The 24835-nt window shown below is 43.4% G+C and overlaps 2 protein-coding genes across 3 annotated transcripts in view; one reads left to right on the top strand and one right to left on the bottom strand.

Moving 5' to 3' along the window:
• The window catches only part of FAM234B (family with sequence similarity 234 member B), a 183886-nt gene that overhangs the window by 89035 nt on the left and 70016 nt on the right, over positions 1–24835 (bottom strand). The window lies entirely within an intron of this gene.
• Positions 17292–24835, top strand: part of LOC146026157 (uncharacterized) — a 41269-nt gene continuing 33725 nt past the window's right edge. Inside the window, exon 1 of the mRNA XM_083156574.1 lies at positions 17292–17427. Within this exon, the coding sequence (XP_083012700.1) occupies positions 17385–17427 (43 nt within the window). The 5' untranslated portion in view covers positions 17292–17384. The remainder of the gene's footprint in view (positions 17428–24835) is intronic.

The raw sequence follows: 24835 nt of genomic DNA, 5'->3' as shown, positions 1-24835 counted from the left end.
TAGTGTAACGGAGGCTGGGTGCTTTAATGTAAGGATGTTGCATCCACAACAGAAGGGAGTGAAACAATAGAATAAAATGAAATTGATTTAATAAAGATATTGCAAAACAAGTGATACTGATGGCACAAATGATATACTGTACATTATGCAAATGTAAAAGTCAATAGTCCAATACGTTATTGCAGAATATGATGATGCTTGGTACTTGAAAGAATATTATAATGTTGCTTGAAGAATTGAAGAATAAATGAAGAAGGGATTTGATTGGGTACTTGAAGGATTGGATGATTGAATGAAGACTGAAGAAACAATTGGAAGATTGGATGGTTGATTGGAAGATTGGATGATTGGTTGGAAGATTGGATGATTGGTTGGAAAATTGGAGGATTGGTTGGAAGATTGGGTGATTGGTTGGAGGATTGGATGATTGGTTGAAAGATTGGATGATTGGTTGGAAGATTGGATGATTGGATGATTGGAGACTAAAGAATATAAATGAAGAAGACTGTTCTTCCTGGATTGGATTGTGGCTGCAATGGATATAACCGTCGGGAATGATGAGCAAGATAATACCCCTTTGGGGGGCTAACCTTGCTTAATCCGCATTGGCGGCATTGGAGTCCGTGGTACTTGAAATGAGCAGTAGACGATCAGCAGGAGAGACTTCCCTTGGAGACACGAAGGATTGTAGTGGGAATTACAGAGCCAGACCGGAGCAATGATGCATAGGGTTAGACATCATTGTACTGACTGCCGGTCTAACCCGGCCAGTCAGTACTTAACAGGTGGACTGTGCGGCGATTGGTCAGCCTATTAACAGGGGAGGCGGAGCCACACAGGAGAGGCTGAGGGAACCAAAAAGATGGCGGCCGCCGGAGGGGGCGACAGGTTACAGCCGGCCGTGATTGTGTGCAGCTGCGCAAACGCCGGCATTCAGACACTGGCCTAACCAGGCACAAACACACATGGCGGTTCAGGTCTCATACCGCTCATGCCCTGCACGGCACCAGAGCACACAGCACCAGCGTCATCATGCGGCGACAGCACGGACACATGCACCCCACCAGGACCAGGGACATAAGCAGAGGTGAGCGCCATAGTGTTACACATGCGGTTAGAGAGCCTAGAGCTGGGCACAGCACAGGGGATTTGGGTGAGAGCTATGGTGGATGTGACAGCTACTTTAGTTGCATCCAGTCCTGTAAATCCTACTCAGTCTTCTGGGACTTCAACCGGCATCCAGTCTTCTAATCAGTCACTTGATACTCCAGCATCTATTTACTTAGATGAAGATTTGACCCATTAACGAGCTATAGCACATCCATACCTCACTGAATTGAATTTATTGTATTTCTTTTCTTGAAGTTTTTGATGTTTGATCCATCAAAATTTGATCTTGCTTGAACTGTGATAAATCAGAACCCTGAGTGTTAATGAGTACTTAGGTGACAGAGTAAAAGATGACCAAGGGAATGGAATCTCCAGATAGTGCTAATTAAAACCCTCAGGTGTTTTAATTAGCACAGGTTCCTACATTGCTGACTACATGTTAATATGGGCTCTGTTTGAAGGTAAGACCTATATAAATGTATATAATGTGTTAGTATTAGACATGATAGGGACCCTTCTAATGAAGTTCACCTGGACGCAGTGGATGGGCCCACATATTTGCGCCAATGTGTGCTAAGAACTTCAATTATACTCAATGTTAATTGTAAGAGTTTATCAAAATCATTTTTACTATCAGTGTTCTTAGCACCTAGAGTGTGCATCAGTATTGTTATTTTTTCCTGTATGGTACTAGAAGCCTTAACTTGGTAGCACCTCTCATTATGTTTAAAAATATGGGTTGCAGTCCCTCTTTGGACAAGGGGACCAATCAGTATAGTTAAGTATGTGTCAGCATTTATGTGTTTTTGCATGAATGCATTTTTTGCCACCATCAAAAATTGCACTCTATTACATGTGCGATTTTTGGGTAAACGTATGTCACATGTGCAAATGTTTTTTTTGTACACTTAAAACAAAATGCCACCTGATTCAATTTGGTCCTATATGTGGAACATTCACTTTTTAATAAAAAAATTGAATAAATGTTGAATTATTACTTTTAGCAGCCGCACCATTATATTTATTCAGTATTCACATTTTCATTGGTAGTATCCAATTTAATTTTTTGATTTTCCCATAACAGGTGCTTTTTATATATTTTGTTATACTATTAATCAATATTCCACCTACTGTAGCATGATAATACAATGGGTGTTAGGAAAAGTAATTGCCTGTAGGGCATGTTTGTTCTAGCAACCAGCAACTGTCAACTTGTGCAGTTCCTCTCTCCTGTCTGAGATTTCGCTCTCTGCTCTGGTCTGTATTTTAGCATTGAGATAAAAACTTGAGTGTGCTAGAAGTACTAGAGCAGAAAGCAACAACCTATGCAAGAAAGATGAACTGCACAATTTGTGGCAGGGTGCTAGAATGAACTCTAACACGGTTAAAACACTAGGCAATTTTCAGTTGAAAATTGCTAATTTTGGCGGTTTTGAGCGATTATCGTGCTGAAAATCACCTAGTGTGTATGTCCCAGCAATGGCTGACTAGCGATGATGCAAAGTCCCCTGTCGGCTGGTTTTACATGTATGCCGCCACGCTAAAAGATGAACCACCTTCAGCCCGGCGGACCAGCAATGTATATGTTACTGGTACCACTGCCCCCCAATGTTTTATTTATTAGCCAGTATTATAAACTTTGCTGGCAAGGACCAGCCAGGCTCAGCAACAGGGGGGGTCTAGGGGGACAACTGTGATGGGCCTCACCATTCTGATGGGCCCCAGAGGCAAACAGGCCTGTAGGGAGTCTGATGGAGAGCGGTGTAAGCTTGAAAAGGCATCCAGCGGCTGCTGGAAGGAGGTTATTACCCACCATTAGGGCTGGCTGGACAGTAAAGCTGAAGATGACTACATCTCCGCAGCCCCACTAGCTCTTGCCTCAATCCAGGCCAAAAAAATCAATTGCCAATTGGCCTGTCCATGAAAGCAGCACAGCATCGGCTATACGATCGTTAGCTCTGGCCTGACAAACGCCTGTGATCGCTGGCCGTTTGGTCTCTGATTGACCACAGATGGCCGTTTTGGGGCATGCCACCGCCATTTTCTGGGAGTTCACCAGAAAATGCAGGCATTCCCCAGCCATTGGGAGTCATCAGCAGCCTCTTTCACCCCACAGCCATCGCAGCACCATCCTGGCTTACTCAGCGCTAAGAAAAGGAAATTGTTCGATGGTGAAAGGGGAAATTGTTCGATGGTAATTGGTTTCTCCTTACGTGCACGGCTGCAAATGAAATCGCAGCCGTGCACATGGACGGGATTTTGCCCTGAGTGGGGCGGCGTTACCTGATCACTGGGCTCCAAGTGTACACAGCTCAGCTATCAGTTCTGAATCAGTCTCCAAGAAATGCACTGAATTAAATGGCCCCTGCTCCCACCCGTGGAATTCAAAACCACCCATTTGTTTTGCACGTTGGACATCGATTTGGGGCACAATTAGGCCTTATAATAATGTGACCACCCATCCTAAAGGAGGACGGTTGGTCACATTATTATAGGGCCTAATTCAGACCTGATTGCAAAGCACCTTCTTTTCTCAAAAGAACAAAACCATGCTGCACTGCAGATGGGGCAAATGTGACATGTGCAGAGAGAGTTAGGTGAGTTATTTTGTTTCTGTGCAGGACTGGCTGCTTTATTCTTACACTGTCATTTAGATATCAGTTTAGATATATACCTCACCCAAATATTAATCACTCTGCCAGGGGTGTCTTTAGAAAGAAGGATTCTCGTGTACAGCCTCCTCAGCCGGGGCTCCTCTACTCTGCCAATTGTGGCGCTAGGAGCAGTATTGACTGAGCGCTAAGACTCCACTGCGCAGAAAGTCAGAAAAATTACTGCCATGCCATATTCCCGGCAATTTTAGCAGCGTTCCAGCCGTTGCTGTGGGACTCCTGAGGGTAAGTATTTCCAAATTGAATGCACACTACACCAATTATAGCTATGCCACTGCAATGTGCACATGATACATCTTCCCCACCTGCAGTGCAGCATGTTTTTTTTACATTTGAGAAGAGAGATCTGAATTAGGCCCATCATTTTAATTAATGATCGATAGGCTACAGAACAGAACTCTGTTTTCTTCTCAATAAAAAAGGAAAGCAAAGGGTTCACTGTCTTTATGTTTCCTAAACAGTTACTCCATCTGTTACTGGTGCTTCATCTCGCAGAAGAGAACAGAACATAAATCAGTGTTATTGTAATCTTTAGATTTCATAATCTCTTGGAGGAGTTATATTGAACATGAAAAGAAAACAGTCAGGGATTAACTATTTGTAGACTTATTTTCACTAGATTAAAGACTTCTACGCAGGGTGATTTAAAGTTACAGTAATGGCTACAGCTGAGTGAATTGTCATGGTACATAAATAAATAAAAATGTAGATAGTGTCATGCAGATGTGTGCTGCACAAATGTAATGTGGACCCAAGTCATATTGAACTGCACATAATGCTCTGAAATTGTTTGTGAACATGTGTCCATCTACAAATATACATTAACACCACATACGTAATAACATCTGTTTATGGCAAGTTTCTCTCTATAGGGACATAGAGATGGAGCTTGTCTCACAGGTTTGCAGGGGCAGCGAGAGGTTCTAGTAAAAAACAGAGGTAGGAAACTCTGCGCCTACCCCCGGCATGGGTGTTTTGGACCTGATGCCCAATCACATCTGCCTCAATGACAGGGCATGCTTTCATATAGGCAGAAAGTATATCCCTGTCACTGAGGCACTTCTATAAGTGCCGCTTTTCTAGCTTTTTTAATGGGCTGCTTTTTTTCCAGCTTTTTTACAGCCTGATGCTATCCCCTGTTTTTGGTGCCTCCGAAACAAACAAAATGGTTTAAAAATGATTAAAATACTTTAAAGCATATACTAATGTCATAATATGTGTCATAAGTATTTTCTTTGTATTATTTTATTATGATAATCATTTATGACAGGGGAGGCACTGCCTCCCCTGACTGTATGTCCCTGGTTTTGCTATTCAGTTTCTTGCGCAGTCGGTTCCAAGTCAGGAAAATCACCCCTTAATGTTTATATTTAAAACTATTTATTAATTGTTAATAAAGTCATCTAATTCTCCACATTTTCCAAGGAAAAGCAACTGGGCCCCTTTGGAACTGAACACTGCATGTAATTCGCTATTTTTGGTAACATTTTCCCTGCAGAAATGTAATTGGCGTCTTCTATACAACTTGGTGAAAGGGGAATCTGCAGCTGCCAAATAACAGTATAACAGTTTCTAACAATATAGGCCAAATGTAATAATCAGACATCCTGAACCAATGGCAGATGCAGATGTTCTAAAAAATTACAATCACAATTATAGCCAGGAAAAATGTTTATTGATTACAGAGTGGGCCTTTAGAAAAGTATGTATCCTATAACCTTAGATGGTTATGGTTTAATAATATATCAATTGAACATGTATATCATTTTATTTTATGTGAATAAAGTTAAAGGGGCAACTTTACTAAAGCTTTTAAAATGAAAAGAGGTGACATTATACATACATTTTATGCAAATTCAATAAATTCCAAAATGCAATTTGACCTTGTGTGAATTCATTGTCATCTCTCGGTAAAAAAAGAATTTTACATTTTTAATTGTTTTTGTTGTATTTTCCTTTTTGTGTGTTTATTAAAGATGACTAATAAACCATTCCATAGCCAACATATACTATTAGCTGAGATATGAATACACAAATCCTGGGGTCAGAGAAGCTCTATACTCTACTACCAGGGGCCTATATGGATTTGCTGAGAGACAATACCAGAGGCTAGTGAGCCCGATAAAACATTATAGTGACTGCAGCAAATTAATGTGCTTGCCTTGCTGGTCCGCTATTGGCAGTGAAAATTCCAGACAATCAAATGATTTAGGAGGTGATTCAGACCCGCTCATAGCACGCTGAATTCGTTCCCCCGGGCGATGGTGGGGGGTCTGCACATGCATGAATGTGCATGTGCGAACGCCTTCACCGAGTTTCACACTTGCTTAGGCATTTGTTCAGTGAGCGGAGGCAGGGGGCGGCAGCAGTCAAACGCCCATTTATTTATGGGCTGTGTCCATAGAAACGCTGCGTGTTCCCCTGCAAATGCAGGCAAGTCGATTTCTGCTTGGGGCATGTGGCTGAGGTCACCTGACATCAGCACCCGCCCCGAATTCGGAGGACAGCGTTGAAGTGAAAAGTCAGTCCAGGCTGACTTTTCATTACGAACTAAGGAAAAACCAATCAATGGCAATCCACCATCAAAGGATATTTCCTTTTTTGAGGCCGCATGTGAGTGGATGTGTAAGCATACACAACCACTTGCATGCAAATTTGCTTGGGGGTGTTACTTGTTTGCCAGGCAGCCAATACACTCTTCCTAGTGAACAGGTCTGAATCAGGCCCTTCATTTATAATGCAGAGCAGTTAGATATGGGTGTGGTACAGGGGTCCGACAGTCGGAATCCCGACATTCATTAGCCCGACGTCGGGATCCCAGACAGCATGGTGAGCGCAACTGAGCCCCTTGCGGGCACGGTGGCACGCTACGCGAGCCACCTGTTCTATTCTCCCTCTATGGGGGTCGTGGACCCCTATGAAAATAGCGGTGGCCATAGGGAACCCGGCTGTCAGTGTTTTGACAGTCGGAATCCCGACGTCGGGTAAATGCCTGTCGGGATCCCGACTGTCGGGACCCCGTCCGGCACCCGTTAAATATAAGCTTCAAACCCACAGGAATGAAGATATGTAACTATGCCCAGCTAATAAAAGTAGGTGTGAATGGTTTAAATTCAGTGAAACTTAATTTTACTTATGAAACAACGGCTGTCCAAATCCACCCCCCACACTCACCGTTTGGATTCCAGAAACAGGACTTTTTCACCCACCATCAGCAACAGCTATTTGCTCAAAAAGAACAAAGAGCCGCTGGCACCACTGTATATACTTGTAGCTGTGTTGCATGAGCTTGAATCCAGTTTTTAATCCCCATACACAGGGGGGCGACTGCAGTCTATGCTGAGACGGGATACGGTCGTATTGTCGACAGCACTTAGGTCGACAGTCATTAGGTCGACACCGTTGGGTCAACAGGTGTCTAGTTCAATAGGTGTCAAGGTCGACAGGGGACATGGTCGACATGGGTTTAGGTCGACACAGCGTTAGGTCGACATGTTTTTTTTTGTTTTGCTGTTTTTTGAGCCGACATGTGCCGACAGGCGGTATTTCATGCCCTACCATCCACTAGGGCGTGGTGGGAGAATAAAATAGTGTGCCGAGCGCAGAGAGGCACTGTACCCGAAGTGATCCCAGGGGCTGCGGTTGACTTCCAACTGTGTCCATGTCGACATCCGGGTCAAAAAACAGTAAAAAAAAAAACATGTCGACCTTCTGACCTATCGACCTAACCCATGTCGACCTAACAATGTGTCGACCTTGTCCCCTGTCGACCTTGACACCTGTTGACCTTCACCCATGTCGACCTAGACACCTGTCGACATTCACACCTGTCGACCCAACGGTGTCGACAATACGATCCACGCTCGATGAGACACATTGCTGCACACGCTGCTCTGCACCCGCGATGTGTGTGCTGAGCGATCTGTGCCAGGCGGGGTTTTTCCTATTGTTTATAGTTACTCTCGAAAGCCCCCGGCAGCCGCCAGGTGGCATGCGCACGAGACACCCGTGAGCCCCATGGCTACGGAGCATGCCGCCTCCCATGCCGTTGAAGCAGAGACGGGTAGGATGCCGATGTCCCGCCGTTGAAGACTGGGGTGCATCCCAGTTTGAATAGAATCCCTGTCCGCCTGCGCTCGCCAGAGGGGATGTGCTGGCAAGCGCTGGCACTGAACGAGAGGGGCTCCATCTGTATGTATGCTTTGATTTCTGTGTGTATATATATCTGTATGTATGTATGTATGTATGTATGTATGTATGTATGTATGTGTGATGTGTATCTATGTTTGGGGAGTATGTATGGTGTGTGTGTGCATTTGTTGTATGTATGCTGTCTATAAAAAAAAGGTAAATTAACCATGTGCCCACAAGGACAGCAGCCTTTTAACTTTAAACAGCCCACCTGTGGCTTCACTTATAGCACTGGTTACTTTTTTGTAGATTTTTGTATGTTGTGTTTGTGTGTTTATTTAGTCCTTAGGGCCACCCTTGTCTTAAGTGCTCATGCCCCTTGGAACCTTAATTCGGCTCTAGTGGCACTTACTAGTTGATATAACTTTAGGACTGCATTGGGAAGGATCGTAGGAGCACGTGCAGAGACTCCGCTGCCTGGAAATACAGGTATGGATGTGTGGGGAGAGAGGCTGCACAGGGCCAGCTGCCACTAACAAATATTGCGGAGGGGGCTACGGGGCAGCTCCTCCCATGTCTGATCAGTGCACAGAGCAGCAAATGCATACCATGGGCGGGACACAACTAACAGTACACAGCACTCCAAAGTAAGATTTTATGAATATATATATTGCCTGAAAAAGCACTCCGTGTGCAGAAATAGTTCATGTCATTTTATTGTTTGGTGTGGTGTATTTTCATTTTTAAGTGTGCGCTTGAAACGTGTATGATGCTGCATCGCTTGCACTTGTGTATGCTTGGTTCAAGGGCCACTTATTGGCATTCGCTTCCCATTCTACTACAAGTTGTCAGCCAGCCCTTGCCCAGAGGTAATAGTGGGTAGCCTATGTCAAAAAGCTCTTCCACCTCCTCAAACTGTAAAATATTGCTCCAGGGACTCTATCCGAGTGGGACCTCCTATGTGAGTTCTATGACAGGAGCACCGACTCTATGTGTGTGGTAACATATCTTCTTGCCAGAGCCCAAGATTGCCCACTACATTCTCAGTACACTTTCTTTCATCTGATATTTCACTACAACTCTGCACGTACATAATTGGGACGCAGAGGTGGTCTGCATTAAATTCATGCACAATAACAGAGTATCCCTACACTGTATCTGACATCAACATTGTGTTTCGCTCAGTATAAGCACTTTTGTTCTTAATGATTTTTATGTATGGTATTAATTATGTATGTTGAAATGAAGGGAAGTGCTCCAATATTTATTGACCAGGGTGCTTGTTAGACCTGGGGCCAGTTCCTGACCTGCAGATTTCTGCTTGCATCCCTATGGTGTTGCATACAAAAATCCATGAGTCAATGGTTTGTAAGAGCGGCACTTATTTGCACTTACGTTGTCTTCGCGTGTGATTGGATTGCACCTAAGCTTGGTGGTGAGAATTTCTGCTAGGGGCACCAGCCCAAATTTTTACCCTGGAAACAGGGAAGACACACCAGGAGGGGTTAAACAAATGATTGATGATCTACTGTAGATAGAGTTGGGGAGTGGCCAAAAGCATGGCAATTACAGTTTAATGCCAAAAATATCAAATCAATTGGGTCTAAAAAATGAAAGGATAAATATAGTATTAATGGCAGTATATTGGAAACTACTGAGGAGTCAATATTTCAGATAACTTGAAGCAATTTAAAAAAAGCTATGAGGAAGGCAAATCAGATGCTTGGTTGCACAGGGAGAGGAATCAGCAGCAGAGAGAAATAAGTAATAATGCCATTGTATAGGTCATTGATAAGACTTAATCTAGAATGTGTTTAAATCTGGGGGCCATACTCATCTTCCAAAGGACATAAATACATTAGAGACTGTACAAAGAAGGGCAACTAAAATGGTGCATGGACTCACCTACAAAACATACCCGGCAGGACAAAGATCTTAACATGTATAGTTTTGAGCAGAGAAGGGAAAGGGGGGACATGATAAAAACTTACAAATATATCAAGGGTTTAACAAGGTACTGGAGGGAAACATTTAAAAAAAAAAGAGAAGTATTATATTTATGTTAGGTGTTACGTCTGAAGTCTGACTGACTGGTGGAAACCTCAGGCGAGATGTAGGGGCTGACTGGAAACTGAACTTGGGAGCCTTGGTGAGGCTCTTGTGGTATGTACCAGGATATGGTACTTTTAATTGTAGGCCTGCGGGTGTGAACAGAATGGACGCAGGCAGGTATTGTAACAGACAGTGGCAGATGTGAATGAGATTTGGCAATTCGATATCACGAATAATGGCGAACAGGTAATCACAGGCATAGAGACATAGGCAATGCTGAAGCAACTAACATTGATGGTTAGATGCAACACAGGTGCAGTGTGAAAACACTAATGATGTCCTAATATAGCAGAGCAAACCGCAGAAGACTCAATAGATGATTAGCACTGTGATACTGACTGCTAGAGACTAGGAGGATACTGATGGTGATGGGTATTGATGGTGGAACACAGATGATTATATATTAATATATATATTGGGGGCATACTTGACACTATTATATGTATACCTGACACTATATTGGAGGCATATGTGTATCTGGCACTGTTGGGGGCATACCTGGAACAATTGGGGGCATAAATGTATATCTAGCACTGCACTATTGGTGGCATACAGTATGTGTATCACACCCCCATTTTCATTGACCGCATGGCATGTGGCTATACCTATTTTTTTCTTCAATGCAGGATGCCGGCAGCCAATTAAAATGCTGCACCGGCTTTTTGAGCCAATCAGAGCTTGTGTACCGTAGCCAATCAGAGCAGTTGCCGGTACACAAGCTCTCACTGGCTTACCAGCCCGTGCTGCATTTTAATTGGCCGCAGGCACCCTGCATTGAAGAAGCCTGTGCTTCCGGACCAGCTGCATTCAGCAGGAGGGGATGAGGGAGCAGGAGTTGGGCAATAAGTGAAAGGAGGGGGAGATGAGGGGGTGGGGGCCCGGAGGGGCCCAGACTGGAAATCAGTCCCAGGCCCCAAAATTCCTAGTGGCAGCCCTGCAGTTAATTACAGACTGACCATTTGCCCTATAGCTTTAAAAGATAATTTTATTACAGAAGACACATGAGAAGGTGGTACAGGTTGAGCATCCCTTATCTAAATATCCGTCTCCAAATTAGGGAAGCCAATCCCGGGGCATTTTTTCAATCCTGGGTATCGGGATTGGAAAATGCTCAATCCCGGGATTCCCGGGATCCCGGGATTGGCTTCCCTGATTAAAAAAAATGCCCCGGCGGCCCCGCATATTCACTTACATGTGTGGCGGGTGCGGCCGGGTGGGTGGGTGACTCCTCCGGCAGCTGGGCAGGTGACGGGTAGGGTGGGATGCTCCTCCGGGAGCTGGGCAGGCGGCGGGTAGGGTGGGCTGCTCCTCCAGGAGGTGGGCAGACGGCAGGTAGGGTGGGCAGGGTGGGCTGCTCCTCTGGGAGCTGGGCAAGCGTGCGATCAGCTTGGTGGGCTGTGCAACCTGCGCATCGTGACCTCTGACATAGTCACGCTGCGCAGAGACACTCTGCCGGGCACGGGAGAAGCTGGGCAGCGTCTGAGCAGGGTCTCATGCGCAGTCTAATCCCGAAATCCCGGGATTGGAGAGTCCAATCCCGGGATTGAAATCCCAGTGTTTTAGGGCCGGATCCCGCCAATCCCGGGATTGGCCACCCTAATCCAAATTATTCCGAAAACCATACATTCCAGAAAGTGAAAAAAATGTTTTTGCTAAAAACAGTACTGGGGATAAGATATGTAACTTGCATTACCGAGGACATGATATGTAACTGGCACTAAATATGTGCAGGGACATGATGGCTTGGCATTCAAATTCAGTACCTGAGACCTGAGATTGTACACAAACTTTTCATGTTTTGAAACCTTGGTTTATGCGCAAATAAAATATATTTGTGTGTATTTCATATGTTTGATATGTTTATAGAACATAAATGGAAGATACCTCAAGATAAATCATTGAAATACTGTATAAATATATTCTGAAATACGGAATAATCCGTTATCAGAAATTCTTCTGGTCCTGAGCATTTTAGATAAGGTTACTCAACCCATACATAGAAAAAATGTAATTTTCATAACTGTTGTATATCACACCTCCTCACGTGTGGTCATTTGTGCCCACAGGGAAATGGGCACAACTGACTGGGAATGGGTTGCACACAGTCTATGCCACCCTAGTTTCAGCCTTGCCCAAATGATGCTTGACTGTCAATCACTTTATGAATTAGTCCTCTTTGACTGCCATCAAAAGAAAACCATAGGACATGTCCAGTGCGATTTAAATGCATGTGCAGACCACCGATAATTGCTCAACCATAACAAAAGCAAACATCTCTGAATCAGGCCCAGAGACAGTGCTTGTTTATTTATTATCACCCTCTGTAACTAATTGAAGGAGTATGGACTGGACCCTTTACCATTTATTTCAATTAGATACATGTAGTCAAGGAAAAAAACATTGTTATACTGCTCTCACATCGCAAAAACCTGTTTAGACCTGGTATTTGAAAATGTATATATTACCGATTCATTACCGGGTTGGTACCTTTCACACCAAACCCGTTTCACCCATAGAAAACAGTGGATGCCATTTGTAATGGACTTGTATGGCTCACATGTTTGTACAGGTTGAGTATCCCGTATCCGAATATCCGTTATCCGAATTATTCCGAAAACCATACATTCCAGAAAGTGAAAAAAAAAATCTTTTTTTGCTAAAAACTCACTGGGGACATTTGTAACAGCATCACTGGGGACATGATATGTAACTGGCACTATAAATGTACAAGAAAATGATTGCTTGGCCTTCAAATTCAATATCTGAGATAGTACACAAATTTTGTTTCATGTTTTGAAACCTTGTTTTTTGAACAAATAAAATATATTTGTGTGTATTTTATGTGGTAATAAAATATATTTGTGTGTATTTTATGTGTTTATACAGCATAAATGCAAGATACTTCAAAATACATCATTTAAATATTAAAATATTCCAAAATACGGAATAATCCGCTATCCAAAATTCTCCTGGTCCCGAGCATTTTGGATACGGGATACTCCACCTGTATTATAGATAAAAATAAGCCTGTTTGTTAATGATTATGTACTGACCAATTACAAATGTCTTTAGTTGTACAGTTGTGCTCATAAATTTACATACCCTAGCAGAATTTGTTATTTTCTGGCCATTTTTCAGAGAATATGAATGATAACTCACAAACGTTTCTCTCACTCACTGTTAGTGATTGGGTGAAGCCATTTATTGTCAAACAACTGTGTTTACTCTTTTTAAATCATAGTGACATAAGAAATTACCTAAATGACCCTGTATTGCCCCCTTTAACATCAATGACAGCTTGAAGTCTTTTGTGGTAGTTGTGGATGAGGCTCTTTATTGTCTCAGATAGTGAAGTAAATTCTTCTTGGAAAAAAGCCTCCAGTTCCTGTAAATTCTTGGGCTGTCTTGCATGAACTGCACATTCAAGATCTCCCTAGAGTGGCTCAATGATATTGAGGTCAGGAGACTGAGATGGCCACTCCAGAACCTTCACTTTATGCTGCTGAAGCCAATGACAGGTTGACTTGGCCTGTGTTTGGATCATTGTCATGTTGGAATGTCCAAGTATGTCCCATGCGTAGCTTCCGGGCTGATGAGTGCAAATTTTCCTCCAGTAGTTTCTGATAACATGCTGCATCCATCTTGCCATCAATTTTGACCAAGTTTCCAGTGCCTTCGTAGCTCACACATCCCCAAAACATCAGCAATCCACCTCCGTGTTTCACAGTAGGAATAGTGTACCTTTCATCTTAGGCCATGTTGACTCCTCTCCAAATGTAACATTTATGGTTGTGGACGAAGAGTAACATTTTTGACTTTTGACTTTGTTCCAGAAGTTTTGAGGCTTGTCTCTGTGCTGTTTGGAGTATTGTAAGCGGGATGCTTTGTGGCATTTGTGCAGTAATGGCTTTCTTCTGTTGGTCTACCTGACAGTGATTTAGTTTCCACAGAATCCCTTATTTTCCATTTCTTAATTAGAGTTTGAACACTGCTGATTGGCATTCTCAATTGCTTGGATATCTTTTTATATCCCTTTCCTGTTTTATACAGTTCAATAACCTTTTCCCGCAGATCCTTTGACAATTATTTTGCTTTCCCCATGACTCAGAATCCAGACACGTCAGTGCAGCACTGGATGAATGATGCAAGGGTCTTTCAGAAGACCAGAAACTCACTGACCTTTTATCCACACACACTGATTACAAGCAAACAGATCACAGGTGAGGATGGTTACCTTTAGTAGCCATTCAAACCCGTTTGTGTCCACTTGTGTGCATGTTATTAGGCCAAAATCTCCAGGGTATGTAAACTTTTGATCAGGGTCATTTGGGTAGTTTCTGTTGTCATTATGATTTAAAAAAGAGTAAACAAAGTTGTTTGACAATAAATGGCTTCACCCAACCACTAACCATGAGTGAAAGAAAAGTTTGCGAGTTATCATTCATATTCTCTGACAAATGGCCAGAAAATAACAAATTCTTCAAAGTTATGTAAACTTATGAGCACAACTGTATATTAGAGAATCCTTTACTGTGCCAGTGATTTGCCTGGCAATGTCTGCCTCCCCTCTTATCTAAGCATCTCCCTCCCCTACTAATCAGTCCATGTTGCCATGACTGTATGCTCTGTAGTGTAGAAATATGCCAGCAATGCTTCTCCACTACTTCAAATGCTATTTCTTTTGTTTCCTGATTCAGGATAGTGTCACCAGGCAGGGAGACAGCCTATCACCTTCTTTTGCAGAGTAATGTATTCAAAATACCGGGGCTTTCACACTGCAAATGGATTGGCTTTGAAACATGTAGGATCCTTCTTTTAACACAGTTTCAAACATTGGGTTTTTGTAACCGGTAAATTCACTCTGGCACTTTCACACTGCAGCTAGAACCGTTTTGAAATGCTTAAAAACTGCAATATACCCTGTTATAGCTGCGGTGTGAAAGGGGAATCAGTACCACTTTAAGGGACTGATTCAATACTGCATACCTGCGGTTCCTCCCCCGAATAGGGCTATTCAGTGGCCTATAGCTCCTATATCAGGAGCTGCTTGGCGGGCAATAGCGCTATTCAGAGGGAGGAGCCGCAGTATGTAAACAGACAGTGGCTTCTCCTCAGTCAGTGTAGGGATCCCCATATTGGCGTTTTTTTTTAGTTTTGCCAAGTACAGGGATGCCTACTTGGACCGAAGAGGTTGCAAGGACCGGAGGTCCCTGGTAAGTATGGTTTCCCTCCACAGGTACTCCCATATGGATTTCTACAGGACAAGGGGACGATCTACTATCAAGATAGGTAAGTAGGTATGAAAAGGCTCCGAATGTACTAAAGTTTTATTTTTCTGGTGTCAGTGTGCTTTTATTTAACTACTGCTTCTGCTGTGGAACTAAGAGTCCCAGCAAACCCATTAATGGGCCGCATGCTGGAACTTGTGGTTCTCCAAGTCCCAGTATGCAGAACAGGCTTTCTGGGACTCATAGTTCCACAGCAGAACTTAATAGTTTATTTCTATTTTTTTACCCATTTAATCAGCCCGTTGGCCACCGCCTCTGGGCAACCGGGGACATCCCCGGGCTTCAGCCCAGACAGGGTTAAACTTGGAGGGGAGGGACCTCGTCATTGGGGGGGTCCCCACTCTCCCAGGGATGCCCTTGCCCTGGCTGACCGGTCAGTAAAGGTTAATGCTTTGGCCACAGGACCTTATATAATAAGTGTCCCCTGGCTGTGGCATTACCCTGCTGGCTGGCTTGGCCTGGTGCTGATTCACTAAATACAGGGGACTAGGGTGGCCAATCCCGGGATCGGGATCAGTGGGATCCTGGGATTTGCACCTAAAAACGCCGGGATTTGAATCCCGGGATTGGAGCTTCCAATCCGGGGATTCGGGGATTGGCCTGCACATGCGCAAATCTAATGTCGGGCAGCGCTGAGACCAGCTCAGATGCTGCCCGTCTGCTCCCAAACCCCGCTCCGCTGCTCTGAGGTACCCGAGCCATAATCGCTGCCCCGCTCCTGCACCGCCGCCCAGCTACTCCGCCGTCCACCTCCAGACCACCGCTGCCCTGGCTCCTGCACATCTCCCACCTCCAGACCACCCCCACACGGCCCCCAATCAAAGCCGCCGGCCTCTAAACACCACTGCCCGGCTCCCGCACCAATGGCTGGGTGAGTGAGACTGGGTTTGGGGGGACTGAAGGGGGACTAAAGTTTGTCATTATATTGGCGAACCCAGTCCCGGGAATCCCGGGATTAGGCATATTTCAATCCCGAATCCCGGGATTGAAAAAAAGCCCCGGGATTGGCATCCCTACAGGGGACCCCTTCTCGTTTTGTCCCCCTGTATTTGGTGAACAGAACTGGACCTTGGGCCTGGTGCTGGTTTTGAAAATATGGGGAACCCCAACAAGTTTTGTTCCCTGATTTTGTTAAACCAGGACCAGGTCTTTGAGCCCAGGGCTAGTTATGGCCATTTTTTTATTTATTTTTTACACTGCAGCCTGCATGGATTTGACTGATCCGTGCAGGCTGCTGACTCGTATTTGTATTTAGCGGCCTTATATATGGCCGCTAAATAATAATATGACAGAATACACCAGAACACGCCTGGCTAAGCCATCTGAAAAATACAAATCTGTAAATATGGCAGATTAGTAAATCTGTCCTATTTACAATTCATATTTTAGACAAGATATGACTGATGCCAGTCGTATTCTGACATATTACGAATATAAATACAACTGTTGTATTCGTATTCTTAGTACATTTTTCCCGATGGACAAGTTACTGGAAGTTACGTGTCGATGTTAGCGGTTGTGTAAACTCAGCTGCTTACACAGAAGTCCATAAATGGACAGAGAAACTGCACCCACCATAGGGTGGGTGCAAGTTTCAATGATGCAACCGATGGCGCACCAATAGGAAACTTAAAATGGGTGTCTCAGACATTGCACATTCAGATGTACTCCGGTGAAGGGGCTGTTTTCCAATTGTCATAGATGAGTGACTTCCAACAGATACAGCCGCTGCTTGTGCACCAACGTCTGAATCAGCCACTAAATATGTTGACAATGAAATATATTTTCTAGATCGCATATATTTGGTGTGCAAATGTAATTTCAACCACATATGGAGCACATATTAAATAATACACTCCAGTGTCACAATAATTAAGAGAATTTTGGGTCTGATTAACATTGCAGCCAGTGTCCATACTGTGTCCATGTGTCTGTGTGCATAAAATGATGTCAGCTTTGGAGAGGGCCTGTCAGTAGAGGGGGGAGAGGAGGAGTTGGAAAAACTTCATAAGAGAATCAACAAAGATATTCATACCAAAGAACTGAGAGATATTAGAATGGTCCGACTAGCATGTTTACAGCTGATAAACTGGGACAACTAATCCTGGACCAAGGTAACCTGCCAGACATATGTATAGATATATATTGTATAGCATATTAATATTAATAACAAGTAACATTGCAATAACAGTATCTGTGCTTATCTTAACCCATCGTTCTAATAGGGTGACACATGGTTAGATTTCATCTATTTTTCTATTTGTTTTTGCTTATATAAGCAAAATCAAATCGAAATTGAATTAAAATTGAACGCATTTGATTTAATTTTGATCACTATTTGTAGCCCCGTGGCATCAAAATCGAATAGAAAAATAGACTGTGAAGACTAAACAGTATAAATCTGAACTATATAGTCTAAATGGAATGGGTACCCCGCGCCATGTGATTCGATCCGGATTAAATAGAAAAGGAATTGCACCATGTGTACCCCTCTTAATTATCACCTAAGAATCTGGGTGGTCCTAAGGTTACTGTGTAGCATACCCTGAGAAAATACTTTGGGAAAATTATTTTTCTCATCTTTACAATATATCTGCCATCATACATAGTTGTTTGCTGATGTTTAGTACTGTATGTAGCTCTTTTATACATTGCTATACATTTATAATAAGCATCAATACCTGTTGAAATGCTGTACTAGAAGCTTGCAGTGTTTCTGTTTTACAATGAATAATTGTTGTTACAATAATATTGAGATACAGTATCTCAGTAATTGCAGATAATGTATAGATATTTTTCCTTTTGTTGCAAGGTCTGACATACTGTAAGGCAGTCTTCTCACTGGCACCTTGAGAGCTGTAACGTTAATGCGGGTAGCATCTTTAGATCATGCTATGGATGGTAATAACAATTGTAGAATTATAGGTCATATCACTGAGGGTTATTCGGTACTTGTTTAGTTTCACGGTGGCCGACATATCGGTGCGATATCGGCTTATATATCGGCTGATGCGATGCGATTTTTTACCTGTTCATAACTCCACTATCCACTACGCATGGAGTTGAATTTATATAGTGTGGCGAGCGCAGCGAGCCCGAAGCGTGGTGAGCGTTGCGGCCCCGCAAGGGAATGCGGATTACTGCGCTTGCCACACTATATAAAATCAACTCCATGCGTAGTGGATAGTGGGATTATGAACAGGTAAAAAATCCCATCGGATCGCATCAGATCGGTCGATATATCGGCTGATATCGCATCCGATATATCGTCCACCGTGAAACTAAACAAGTAACGGTTATTCAGACCTGATCACTTCTTTGCTAATTTGCAGAGCCCTGCTTCAGATAACTGTCACCCGCCAGAGTGAACTCCCGCCCTGTGTAAGACTGTGAAATGCTTTTTTTTTTAAATATCTCAGATCGATGATTACTTGCGAATGGATTTTCCCAGTGTGTGCAGTCTATGCATCACGCAGAACCTACTCAGCCAGTGCGATAGAAACAGACTGATTGGGGCCAGAGCTGACACCTCACACCTTCTATGAAAACGCCTGGGCACACCTGCGTTTTCCCTGACACTCCCAGAAAACAGACAGTTACCACCCCCTAATGCCAGGCTCCTGTCAATCAACTTGCAATTAATAAAGACACTGGATTTAATCGCAGGATGGTCTCATGTTTGCACACAACAATCCGTACATATCAATAATGCGCCAGGCTGCGAATTCGCAGCCCAGCAATCAGGTCTGAATAACCCCCATAATCATAAGACACGTGACATCATAATTCTTGTATTCCGAGAAGCGTGCAACAAGAACTAGAGTTCCAGTACGTACAGCATCTCTAGGAGTGTATTAGAACTCTTCATTATAACAGTGTTTGAACTACTGTCCAAAATACATTCATCTTCTGAAATACATAATAGACATATTTTCTACACATTGTGGAATACTCAGCTGGTGATGACTGTTAGGATATAGAGAATATCTGTGCTACACATCTAGTAGGGAATGTGCACACTATTTCCACTTGGAAATTATGCAGACATACTTATTATCCAACCAAGTTATGAACAATTAATGTTCATGGGATCTCTTCACTTATGCCCCTTTCCCACTGCAGATCTTAAACGGTATATTGCCGTTTTTTCCCCCTTTCTAAACATTTAAGGCTGCAGTGGGAAAGCGCCAGAGTTGATTTACCGGTTAAAGTTAACCGGTATTTCAACACGTTTAAAAAGCAGAGCCGTTTTTTAGGCAGTGGGAATGGCTCTGAAACGGTATTTAGTAAAAAACAAATATCTACGTGGGGTGCCCCCCCCCCCTGCCGTAACCAGCACCAGGCTGAAGAGCCCAGGGCTGGTATTAAAAAATCAGGAAACCCGACAAATAGAGCTTCGTTGATTTTTTTAAACCAGCCCTAGGCTCCAGGTCCGGGGCTGGTTCCCAAAATACGGGGGACAAAATAAGTAGGGGTCCCCCGTATTTTAAGAACCAGCCCCAGGCACAACCAGCCAGCAGGGTAATGCCACAGCTTATTATATAAGGTCCTTGCCTTGAAAAAGTTGCCTTGAAAAAGTTGCCTTGTAAAAGCGGGGAGCGAAACGCGCGCCGGCAGCACGGCCGTGTGGGTGGTCAATTGTGTGTACTGTCTCTGCCGTGATCTAACATAGGTGTATCTAGCGTCTGTCATCTCTAGCCCTTTTCAGGCCTGTAATCCTACAATAGCACTGTTTGACATTTAGCACTGTGATCCTATTGCCAAATACAGCAGCTGGCACACTCTATGTATGCCAACACTGCTGATTCATTGTAAACCCAAATAGCGGACATGTAAGCTAGTGTGTACCGCTTCACACAGAGACAATCTATCCTGCAGACTGGTGATCTCTGGACCAATACCTCTGATTGTACTGTTACTTTTTGCAATTTAAAAAGCTATAGGCTGTACATTGCATTCATATTGAATCTAATTAATCAGTCAATGTGTACTGCCCCACGTACTGGCATTTCTCTGCCCTATGATACGCATCAGTGAGGCGAGCATGAATATTGCCTTAGTATTCTAAAAAAGCTAAGGGCTTAATAACATATGCTGTGTACGATAACCCACTGTGAATCAGGAATCCATACCTAACTTAATTTATGAACAGTGGTTGATTGATAGTAACATCCAGTTGCAGTTGACATAAATAGCACGTTATCGACACACAAGTGTCGACACTCTGATATTTTGATAATTGGCAATAGAGACACAGACTCTGAGAATAAAAGTGCTAACAGTTTATTCACAAACAATTGTAACAAATGTAATAAGAGGAAACTGTCCCACATTTGATACTGATACAAATTGTGAAAGACGCAACACTGTATAAAACATACCAATAAAGAGACTCAATTTAAAACAAACAATTAGTCCCCACATGTGCTGTTTTTAAACACGCACTTATTTTCACTTTGTTTGTCATCTATGTTTTTTTTTTTATATTTCGCAGTTTTTAGAATATTGAATTAAAGGTTAATTTTTATCGGCATTAAATCTCTATGGTGCACCACACCAAGACACACTTTCTCTTTCTTCGCTTATTCTGTTGTATTTGTGTCAGTGGTAGCACACCCCTAATTAATATGGTCATAAAATTATAAAAATCATAACAACAGGGGGTCATACGCCATAATAATAATAATCGCTATACTCTATCCTGTGCGGTGGATTACCCCACTCTGTTTCTTGTATTACCAAAGAAGTTTACAGTCGAATTACAGATTTTTCTTTACCTTTTTGAAATCTTCGGTAACACCTATTTAAATATATCAGAAATTACCTAACTTCACTTACTAAATAAACATGGAAGAATCATTTCTTACTTAGAAAAATTGGCAAAGCAATTTATGTTGAAAAATATAAAATATGGCCTGCAGCTGAAGATAAGGACTTACCCCAATTAGTATTAGTAATTAGTACATCAGTTTGCTTTTTTATTATTATTATTATTATTATTTATATAGCGCCACAAGGGTTCTGCAGCGCCTCACAATACATAGATGAGCAAAAAAAAAAAAAAAGACAAAATAATGATTTACAGTACAAATGCAAATTAGGACAAGTACATGGTAAATAAAAGACAGTTGCAGCAGCGGACACTGATGCAATTATAACAGTGGCAGAGATATATTCTAAGAAAAGCACATGAGGAGAGAGGGCCCTGCTCATTAGTGCTTACATTCTAAAGGATCAGATTGATCAAATTGTTTAAATCACAGGTTCTCAAAGTCGGTCCTCAGACCCCAAACAGTGCATGTTTCGCAGGTGCTACGTTTCAGTGGCCATGTCGACTGTGTCCACATTGGGGACAAAAAAAGTGAAAAATCCTGATGTCCACCTTCCCCATGTTGACCTAATGCTTGTGTCGACCTAATGACCCTGTCGACCTTCAGCCATGTCGACCTTTAAGTTGCTATTTTGGTTCCCCCTGTTTACACTCTGTGGCTGTTACCAGTACTGACTGTCAGCTGGACTCTTGGAACTGTTTAAACTCTTGCAGCCTGGCCAGCAGAACTTTGTATTGTGCAGCGGCAAGCGGCAAACTGCATGCAGCCACACACTACCTACATTATGGGGGTTATTCTGGTTGATTCGCAAGGCTGCAAATTCGCAGCTTTGCAAATCCACCAAACCCCACCCGGTGATTGTCCGCCCTTCGCAGCGTGGGTTCGCCTGTACAGGCTGTGAAAGGATGTTTAGCATAAACATCCATTAGTACGCCACGGATAATCTCCCACATCTTTCGATAGTCGCCAACCATTGAAAGATGTGGAAGGTACACGCATATAATAGTGACTTTCAAGTCACTTCCATATGTGTGTACACTGGGACGGATATGTCTGCACGTGCAGAAACATGCCTGCGCAGACGCGCAACATCGGTCCTCCTTGCGTATGCAAGAGAATGAAAGAGAATCACCCCTAAATATGTTTGGCTACAATGGTTAAACAAACAACAACTAATTTAATTTAGTTAGGCTTCCTGTGAAGGACAAAATAATTCAGTGCTTTAGGTGTCTGCCTGTAGTATTTGAGGTTGAGGGTTCGAGTTCAGTGTGACATGCTGACGGTGCACACATCTCTCATTTGTAGGGGCTTAACAGTGAGAAGCAATCTAATGAGCTTAGTTGTAGAACACTGGAAAAATCTTCTTTACATTAGATCCTCATTATTGTAGGGTCAGCCATTGGCCACTGGAACCAAACCTTCAATGGCTGAGGTGAAACATGATCCAACTGTAATCTCTAGTAAGAACCATTAAATATTATCCAATTATTGTCTAATTTAACTTTAAAATACTGAATTAAGATCTTTACATCATAAGCGTTTCTATATTGGGTTGTTTGTATGCAATGCAGACAAGCCCCTAGGTCCAGTGGGCCCACACCGCACACACTGCATCCATATATTCAGTGGCAGTTTTTACCTATGGGCTGCAGCCCCCCCCCCCCCCCCCCAGGTAAAATCCATCTCTGTAGTGTACATATACTGCACTGGCTTCACTGTAACTGGCAGTGACTTCCTATTGGAAGCAGGGGCGGATCCAGGATAAAATGACAGGGGGGGCACCATGATAAAAAAGGGTTTGGGTGGGGGAGGGGCGGTGTTAGTGGTGTCAGTGTACATGCTAAGAGAGCGGCAGGAGAGGGTGGGAATGGAATTAAAAATAGCCCCTGGCATTTAAAGTACGCAGGCCCACCATGGCGACAAAAGTGAAGGATGTAGTTGTGCGCGCGCCAAAGGCGCGCTCCAGAAAAGGGTGTGTGGCCACTCAACAGGGGGCGTGTCAACACCATATACAACTTCTACACATTATGCAACAAAATACTAGACCCCATTATACTTGGATGACACATGGATTGTGTCAAAATTCACATAATGCCACATGGATTGAGCCAAAATTTACATAATAACACACACGGATTGAGACAAAATTCACATAATGCCAAATGGATTGTGTCAAAATTCACATAAAGCCACACAGATTGAGCCAAATGCATAAAATGCCATACGGATTGAGCCAAAATTCACATAATGCCACATGGATTGAGCCAAAATTCACATAATGCCACACGGATTGAGCCAAAATTTACATAATGCTACACGGATTGGGAAAAAATTCACATAATGCCACACGGATTGAGCCAAAATTCCCATAACGCCACATGGATTGAGCCAGAATTCACATAATGCCACACAGATTAAGCCAAAATTCACAATACACTTCATAAACAGGGACATTGTCCACCAAAGGCGCGCATTAAACATTTACACCATAATGTCCATTACACGTTAAGTTACATGCCATTATGTCCATTATGTGTTATGCCAAACACCATAATGCCTATTAAAAATTATGCTACATAAGTGCTGCTTCTCTACATGCTCATTGCCAAGGGTTCCATGCTCATTGCCAGATGTTCCATGCTCGTTGCCATGTGGGATTACATGTTCATTGCCAAGGGAGAATACATGCTCACGGTAAATGGGGGACAGCCGCCACAGCAGAAGTGATAGCCACTGACAGTGGCAGAGCCTGGCTGCATTCAGAGCACTGCAGGTCCCGGCTATTTGAAATAATACCCCTTTCACACCAGAAAATGCATTCCCAGGTTGGCCCCTTTTACACCAGCCTAGTCCCTGCATTTTCTGGTGTGAGGGGGAGAGAAAACCACCCCTCCCCCCCTTTAACCAGTTATCTCATTTAACCGGCTATATCTTCGGAACCAACTGACCCATTTACATAAGACAAGTATTATATTTAAGAACTTTTGAGTGGGCTTTGAATGAATTTGGTCCAGTAAAACTGGAACGTTTGGTTCCAGAGTAACCTGCCCTCAAAATCATGAACAGCCATGAAATGACATTGCAAAAATAAAAAAAATTGGTTTACATGCAATATCTCTGGAACCAATTGACCGATTTGGACCAGTCTGGTATCATATTGAAGGGCCAGCGATTTGGAATTGAATGATATCAACCACAAGCTTCTGTGATGCCAGGACGGGAACTGGCAGCCGTCGGAACTGGGTGGGGGTTGGAATTGACGGGTCCCATATTATCCTATGTGGAAAAAACGTTACAGGTTTGCCAGGCGATATCTCTGGTTCCCGGGGGGCTAGAGACACGGGGCTGGGCTCGTTGGAAAGCCCTGGTCCTCAGCTACAAAATAAATGACAGGGGGGGCACGTGCCCGGGTGCCCCCCCCCCTGAATCCGCCACTGATTGGAAGCGTGGCCTACATGTCCCCCAAGGCAGTCCAGTTGGGGGCTGTTACCTCCTTCCCAAAGAAGTCAGGGATGATACTGCACATGGGCCAATCCCGATGCCTGTCATATGCAGTGGGGAGTAGCGGCAGTGGTGGGGTACCAGCATCAGGACCAGCAGCAGCCCCACTCCTGCAATCAGATATCCGCCGCTGCATATACAGATGGATGGAGCGCCTCTCAGCCAGCGCTGGGCCAGATTCCCTCAGCTG

Source organism: Crinia signifera, chromosome 8 (assembly GCF_055691185.1).
Source record: "Crinia signifera chromosome 8, ASM5569118v1, whole genome shotgun sequence".
In the NCBI taxonomy this organism is placed as follows: domain Eukaryota; kingdom Metazoa; phylum Chordata; class Amphibia; order Anura; family Myobatrachidae; genus Crinia; species Crinia signifera.
Note: the sequence above shows the minus strand (reverse complement) of the source record. Positions and strands in the feature narration are given on the sequence as shown.